Here is an 8,385-nt window from a genome sequence, read left to right as displayed (position 1 = left end):
CATCACAACAGGGACTTAACTCTTCTGTCGTAATCGGTTTGTTGAAAATTTAAATTATATAATTTGACCAAAGTTCCAACTTCAACGTCCCTGTGGAGTTCCTGCAAAGTATAAATTAAAGGCTTTGGGACTGTATTGTCTCAGAGTTTAGTGCAGAGAGATTACCTTCAGCATGAAGGTGACAGATCACCTGACACAGAAAATGCATCAACCAATCAACAGTATCCAGAAAGTATACTTCGTAATCCTTGCCATCATTGGTGTTCCTGGTAAGTGACTATAATCATTGAAGTTATGTAAATCTGTGTGTGCGCTGGTTTTAGTCTGTGACTGATAACGTTACATGTTGGTCTACTGGTAATTGTTATACAGACACCTGATCAGTCAAATCTCTTGAATCATCGCTGCCTCAACTGAAATAAAGCCTTGGTTTGTAGCTCATAGTCATGCTGTATTATCACGTTTTGGCCTTTACTCGAATATTGTGTATTGTTGAATAAGACCTCAGCGCAAGCAAATTTCTGAACAAGATATTATTGGGAGTATCTGTCATTGTAGAATTGTACTGAGTGTGGGTCATTAACTGGAGCGAAACACCTGATCCCAGTGACCATGTATTACTGGGAGTATCTTTCACTGCAGAAATGTACTGACTGTGGGTTACTAACCAGGGTGGGACAGCTAGTTCTAATTTGAAATCTTTCCTTCAGGTGACTGATCTCTCCACTCCATGGAGCTCCCTCCGTGTTTTATGAATGTAATTGGTGACAAGGGGATGATTTTTGTTGTTGGTTGAAGATGTTGTCTGATAAGTGTATGAAGTGAAATGCATTGATGTTGCTCTGTTCCCTATTGAAATGCACCAATTGAATCAGATGTTAACTATTTACTGACAGGTAAACAGCAGCACAGCACTGTTACAATATTCTAATCCTCTGGATAATGACTTATTCTTACTCTGAGTAGAGTGACCATAAACACTGTCTGGTGCTGATTAATCCCCTTCCCGCCAGCACAGTCCTGAGAATCTGTGGATCATGGGGGCTGAATTTTGTTATCTTGCTGTTGCACAGGATAAATGTTGGGTAGTAATTATTCCAATTCTGTAATTGATTAAGATTTGATGAACCAGTTTTTATCTCTGATTCGGAGTTTGTACACACATAACCTGCAGTGATCTCTGCTGTTAGCTCAGTGAGGTGTGTCCCTGTAACTGAGGACATACATTTCAGAATTTCATAAAACATAGATCAGTCCTGATGCAATAAATAATGACATATGTAAACTGTTAATAATGAAATAAATAATGCACTGCTTTCAATAAATAAACCACTTCAATATCTGTAATATTATTAATGAATTGATGAATGGGATTTATAATTAACTTACAGAGAATTACATCAACATTACAGCACAGAAACTGGCTATTCCACTCAACTGGATTATGTCCTTATGCTCTGTACAAGCCTCTCCCCATCCCAGCCTATCTAACTCCATCAGTATATCCTTCCAGTCTTTTCTCCTTCATGTACCTTTCTAGCTCCACCTTAAATGCTGTTCATCTCAACTACTCCTTGTAATTCTCACCACTCTCTGAGTAAAGAAGTATCTCCTGAATTCCTTCTTGGACTTATTACTGACTACCCTGTATTGATAAACACCAGATTGGACAATCTCAAAGGTGGCAATATTTTCTCCACTATACTCTGCCCAATCTATTTCTCATTTTAATGGCCTTTATTCGGTCACCCCTCAGCCATCTCTTATCTGGAGAAAAGTCCTTACTGCTTGTATTTCTGTTCCTCTGGAAATGATCCCCTGTGCTTTGATCACATTTCTATGGTCTTGTTCATCTTTGATTCTAATTTAAATCATTTGTGAATCTGTAGCGATGGAATACTCTACCCCTTTGATTACTTTTTCAATTATCTGCCCCTTTTCTACCTTAAATCTTTTAGAGTTGTTTGATGAATTATTTCAATTATTTTTTTGCAATTTGTTCCCTCACTATTCCATCACTATTTATTTCATTTCTTCAGCCTCACCAACTGCTCCGTTCTTATCCTACTATCCCGTAACATATGAGTCTTCCTTCATTCTGAGGTCAGAGCTGCTCTCCAGTTGTCCATTGATATTTCTGTTCATGCCACTCCACCCCTCTCTGTTCCAAACTCCAGTAAACCCGATCTGTCCTTTAACTCACAGCAGACGGGATCTTTCCTGACCCATCGCATTAGGTCATTTCCCGGCCAATTTCCCTCGACCGTCTCCCATGGTACATTCAGAGGGCCATATTTGGAATTTATTAGTTTTAGCTCCGTTCACTTGTCATTCCCACTGGAACTCCTCTCTCCCTCACCTGCTCTGAAATACTCAGGTTCCCTTTTTCACCTCTTTTTCCAGTACATTCTTTCACCTTGAACTGGAAAAAAAATCAACTTTGCTTCTAATTTCCATCCCTCCCTCGCTTTCACATGGTCCATCTCTGACTGTAACGTTTCCTTCCTCGAACTTCTCTATTTCCATTTCAGAGGATTGGCTGTCCACCAATACCTGTTATAATCCCACCACCTCTCACAGCCAGCTTGACGAAACTTGCTCCCATCCCATTTCCTGTAGGACTCTATTCCTTTTTCCCCTTCTTCTCACCTTCCACTCCAACCACATCTACCTGCAACAAATCATCCTCTGCCATTTCCACCATGTCCAGCTAAAGCCAACTCCAAACACATCTTCCCATCCACTCCTCTCCCTCCACCACTTGTAACACACTGGTTCACACTTCTGTCATCACCAACATTCAGTTTCCCTCCCCTGCCCGGCACCTTCCTTAGCAAGCGCAGTAGATACAACATCGCACCTTTCATTTCCTTCCTTCCCACCATCTAGGGTCCCAAACGTTCCATCCAGGTTAAACAAAGATTTACTTGTGTACTTCTTCCAGTGTAGTCACTGTATTCACTGCCCACCATGCAGTCTCCTGTACCTTGGAAATGACGGAATGCAGATTGAGTGATTGCTTTTCTAAACACTTCCTTTTAGTGTGCAAATAGAACCCTGAGCCTCTGGTCACTTTCACCTTTTATTCTGCACCGTGCTCTGACTTCTTTATCTTCGACCTCCTGCACTGTTCCACTTTTAAACTCAACGAGGAACAGCACTGTAGTCTTCAATTGGCAAAGATTAAAAGCCTCAGATCAGAACCACCACTTCCGTTTTCTCAGATGACCTGTGCTTGCAAATCACCAGAGTCACTGGATTAAGGTGTGGTCTGGTGCTTGGGGGTGGGAATCTTCCATCTGCACATGCCTGACTGGCTGATCCTTATACCTAGGTTCTGCCAACTTTCTCTGTCAATTTGCTGGGCTACAGAGGCCTTTTCCTCTTGGTCATGTTTGGACGTGTTCACCCCCCTCGGTTTATCTGCTGTAATCATTTACCCTTCCTTTTTTACCCTACCTTTCTTCTTTTTATTTCATTGTCCCATTCACAAATGTCACCCCATTATTTAAGAAGGGAGGGAGAGAGCAAACAGGGAATTAAAGATCTGTTAGTCTTACATCAGTCATTGGGAAAATGCTAGAATCTATTCTAAAGGATGTGATAAATGGACACTTGGATAATAATGATCTGATTGGACATAATCAACAGGGATTTATGAATGGGAAATCATGTTTGACGAACCAGTTGGAGTTTTTTGGGGATGTTACTTACAGAACTGATAAAGGGGAGTCAGTGGATGTGGTATACTTGGATTTTCAGAAAGTTTTTGATTAAGTCCTCCACTGGAGGTTGCTTAGCAAAATTGAAGCACATGGGATAGGGAATCTACTGGCATAGATTAACGATTGGCTAACAGACAAAAAACAGAGAGTAGGAATAAACAGGTCATTCTCACGTTGGCAGGCTGTGACCAGTGAGGTACCGCAAGGATCAGTACTTGGGCCCCTGCTGTTCACAATATATATCAATGATGTGGATGTGGAGATCAAATGTAGTGTTCCCAAGTTTTCAGATGACACAACACTAGGTGGGAATGTGTGTTGTGAGGAGGATGCAAAGCAGCTTCAAGGGGATTTGGACAGACTTAGTGAGTGGCCAAGAACATGGCAGAGGGAATATAATATGGAAAAATGTGAGGTGATCCACTTTGGTACGAGGAATAGGTGTGCAGAGTATTTCTTAAATGGTAAGAGATTAGAAAGTGTCGAAGTATAAAAGGGCCTGGGTGTCCTTGTCAGTAAGTCACTGAAAGCTAACATGCAGGTGCAGCAAGCAATTACGAAGGCTAATGGTATGTTAGCCTTTATCACAAGAGGATTTGAGTACACTTGTAGTTTGATAAGGTGCCACATCAAAGGTTATTGCAAAAAATAATATTTCATGGTGTAGGGGGTAACATATTGGCATGGATAGAAGACAGGAAACAGAGTAGGCATAAATGGGTCATTTTCTGGTTAGCAAGATGTAACGAATGGTGTGCCATAGGGATCTGTGCTGGGGCCTCAACTTTTTACAGTTTATATAAATGACTTAGATGAAGAGACTGAAGGTATGGTTGCTAAATTTGCTGATGGTTTGAAGAGGAAGATCAGTCATGATCGGATTGAATGACAGGGCAGGCTCGATGGGCTCAATGGCCTACTTCTGCTTCTATGTTCCTATGTCACTGGTATTTTACCATTAGCGGAGGGGCACTTTGCCTCCTGGAGACGCTGCCCAGTAATACCTGGTGGCCTCCTTGCGGGTTGTGGGGGCCCTCATGATCGAACACTTAGTACCCCATGGAGGACCACCCCCTTCTGGAACAGCCCTGGCTCTCTCATTTGACCTGCCACCCTCGCAGGGGGGTGGACAGTAGAGCAGGATGCAGGACAAAGTATGTCCTAACCATGATCATGAGGGGAGTTGTCCAATCAAGTGTTGTCCAGTCCCCCACCCCTGGGTGTTGTCCTATTATGAAGGAGTGGTCCCAGTTCGCTGAGGATGTCCAATCCCAGGAGAGTCTAATCTCAGCACTGAGGAGGTGCACATTCTGGGCAGGCTGGAGGTTGGTTCAACCCTTGGGGCGTCTGATCCGTGACCTAATAGAGGAGGTGTCGATCCGAGATTTCCATTCACCCCAGATCACAGAGGGATTCAAATCCTGGGAATGGGGTGACGATTGTCAATTCGGAGTGTCTTTGTGCGGAGGGTACAGTCTGATGGAGAAACCTGCTCCGTCAATGGTAAACCTGCAAAGCAGGTTAAATCAGTGGCTTGAAACCTCATTAAAATATTCAACATGTGGACCTGCCTCCTCCTCCTGGGTGCAGTTGGTGCTCCCCCCTCTGTTAAACCTGTAAATGGGCAGTTTGGGGGCTTGTTTTCATATTCTTTCATGGGATGTGGGCATCACTGTCAAGGTCAACATTTGCTGCCAACCTCTAATTGCCCTGACAACTGAATAGCTTGCTCGTCCATTTCAGAGGGCAATTAAGAGTGACCCACATTGCTGTGGGTCGGCATTCAAGTGTAGGCCAGACCAGGTAAGGGCGGCAGATTTCCCTCCCTAAAGGACTTTTGTGAACAATTGATGATAGTTTCAAGGCAACATTACAGAGACTAGCTTTCAATTCCATATTTTTATTCACTTATTGAATTTAAATTCCACCAGCTGCCATGGTGGGATTTCAACCAATGATGAAACACAAAACGTTAGCATGCAGGTGCAACAAGTAATTAAGAAGGCAAATGGAATTTTGGGCCTTTATCGCTAGGGGGTTGGAGTTTAAAAATAGGGAAGTCTTGTTACAACTGTGTAGGGTGTTGGTGAGGCCACACCTGGAGTACGGCTTACAGTTTTGATCCCCGTATTTAAGGAAGGATATACAAGCATTGGAGGCAGTTTAGAAAAGATTCACTAGGCTGATTCCTGGGATGAAGGAATTGTCTTATCAAGGCAGGTTAGGCCTTTATTCATTGGAGTTTAGAAGAATGAGAGTTGATCTTGTTGAAAGATAAAAGATTTTAAGGGGGCTTGACAGGGTAGATGTTGAGAATATGTTTCCACTAGTGGGGGAATCTCGAACTCGGGGATATAGTTACAGAATAAGGGGACACACATTTCAAAGTGAGATGCAAAGGAATTTCTTCTCTCAGAGGGTGGTGAATCTCTGGAATTCTCTACCTTAGAGAGTTGTGGAGGCGAGGTCACTAAATGTATTTAAGGAGGAGGTAGATAGATTTTTGAAATCTCGGAGATTTGAGAGTTATGTTCAGCAGTCCCGAAAGAGGAGTTGAGGCCTGGGACAGATCAGCCATGATCTTATTGAATGGCAGGGCAGGCTTGAGGGGCTGAATGGCCGACTCCTGCTCCTATTTCTTATGTTCTTATGTCCTCAGGGGATTATTCTGTGTCTCTTGATTACTAGTTCTGTGACATTACCACTACGTCACCATCTCCCTCAGTATGTGATAGAGATTTTTAAGTTTTAAACACTGACCCGATCCCAGCACACGCATTTTTGTTGTTACAATTGAGCCCTTACTCTCTGAGCTCAGACACTGAGAATGTTTGATCAGTAATTTCCAGTCTCTTTTCCCTTCTCCTTCTTACAGTTAATTTACTGGCGATTGTGATCCTGTCCCAGGGAAAGTGCGGACTCTCCACCTGCACCACTCGCTACCTTGTGGCCATGGCAATGGGGGATCTACTGGTAATTATCACTGAGGTCATACTGTGGAGGATCAATTATTATTATTTCCCTGGATCTTTCCTGAACATCACCCCTGTGTGTAGTGTTATCTATTTCCTGAGTTGTGCAGCCATAGACTGTTCTGTCTGGTTCACCATCACTTTCACCTTTGATCGATTTGTGGTCATTTGTTGCCAGAAGCTGAAAACTAAATATTGCACTGAGAAAACTGCAGCTGTGCTTTTAGCAACAACCTGCATTCTGCTCTGTTTAAAAAACATCCCATTCTACTTTACATATGAACCTGGAGAGATAATTGACAATGTACCATGGTTCTGTTCTATAAAACCAAGTTATTATTCTGATGCTCCATGGGGGGAATTTGACTGGTTTGATTCAGTTTTAACCCCATTGCTCCCATTCGCTTTAATTCTGTTGCTCAACACTCTGACAGTCAGACACATTTTAGTGGCCAGTCGGGTCCGTAAGCGACTGAGGGGTCAGAGCAAGGGTGAGAATCGCAGAGACCCAGAGATGGAGAGCAGAAGGAAGTCTGTGATTTTACTGTTGACCATATCCGGCAGCTTCATACTTCCATGGTTGACATATGTTATGTATTTTATAACTTGTAATATTGCAGGGATATATCTTGAGGATTACACTGATCCTTTCTATGTCGTTGGACAAGTTGGATTCATGTTGCAGTTTCTAAGTTGCTGCACAAACACATTTATTTATGGGGCAACACAGTCCAAATTCAGAGAGCAGGTCAAGAAAACGGTGAAATATCCGGTTACATCAATTAATCAATTAATTAATAAGTACACACCTGGGCAGTGCAGAGGCAGTTCCCAGCGTTTCCAGTCCATGAATGTACATAAGCAAATAGCCGCAGTGCCTCAGTTCGGTGGCTGCTTGGATGGACAGGGCTGAGCCCCTTCATAATCCCATGTTAGCTGATAACATTTCTCTCTTTCACGCTCCGCATGACATTGAGCTCTTCTTCCATCGCATTCACCACCAGGCTCACATCTTTGACCTGGAGTCCACCCCCTGATCAGTAGACCCATTCATCCGCCTCGAGCATTCTCCTTCTACCTGGACCCATCCCCCGGCCTCTTACGCGCTCTTGATCTTTGCATTGAAAACTTTCGGCGAGACATTGGTCATCTCAATTTCTCTGCCCCCCCCCCTCACTCACTCGAACCTGTCCCCTTCTGAACTTGAGGCACTCTTTTCTCTCAGGCCTAACCCCAACAGGGTCATCAAACCTGCAGACAAGGGTGGTGCTGTTGTTGTATGGCGTACTGACCTCTACCTTGTAGAGGCTCAGCGCCAACTCTCAGATACTTCTTCCTACCTCCCTCTGGACCATGACCCCACCACCAAACATCAAGCTACTGTCCAAGGGACTCTCACTGACCTTAACTCCTCTGGAAATCTTCCCTCTACAGCTTCCAGCCTCATAGTCCACAACCCTGGACAGCCCGCTTCCACCTCCTTCCCAAAAGCCACCAACAGGACTGTCGCGGCAGACCCATTGTGTCAGCCTGCTCCTGTCCCACTGAACGTATTTCTTCCTATCTTGACTCTATCTTCTCTCCGCTGGTCCAGTGTCTTCCCACCTACATCCGTGACTCTTCAGACATCCTACGTCATTTTGAAAATTTCCAGTTTCCTGGCCCCAGCACTTCCTCTTCACAATGGA

General features: G+C 43.7%; 1 protein-coding gene across 1 annotated transcript; it reads left to right on the top strand.

The window, feature by feature from the left end:
* The first annotated feature begins 202 nt into the window (after positions 1-202).
* Positions 203-7,610, top strand: LOC137345239 (probable G-protein coupled receptor 139). Its single transcript, XM_068008707.1, has 2 exons — positions 203-269; positions 6,601-7,610. Exons 1-2 carry the CDS (start codon positions 203-205, stop codon positions 7,608-7,610), a joined length of 1,077 nt encoding a protein of 358 aa, XP_067864808.1.
* The last annotated feature ends 775 nt before the right edge of the window (positions 7,611-8,385 follow it).

The sequence above is a fragment of the Heterodontus francisci genome, chromosome 28 (assembly GCF_036365525.1).
Source record: "Heterodontus francisci isolate sHetFra1 chromosome 28, sHetFra1.hap1, whole genome shotgun sequence".
NCBI lineage: Eukaryota > Metazoa > Chordata > Chondrichthyes > Heterodontiformes > Heterodontidae > Heterodontus > Heterodontus francisci.
Note: the sequence above shows the minus strand (reverse complement) of the source record. Positions and strands in the feature narration are given on the sequence as shown.

Bases quoted from the DNA above. Each gene is read 5' to 3' on its own strand.
- LOC137345239 (XM_068008707.1), top strand. From the start codon at position 203: ATGCATCAACCAATCAACAGTATCCAGAAAGTATACTTCGTAATCCTT. The intron at 270-6,600 runs GTAAGTGACTAT...TCCTTCTTACAG, and splicing joins TGCCATCATTGGTGTTCCTG to TTAATTTACTGGCGATTGTG.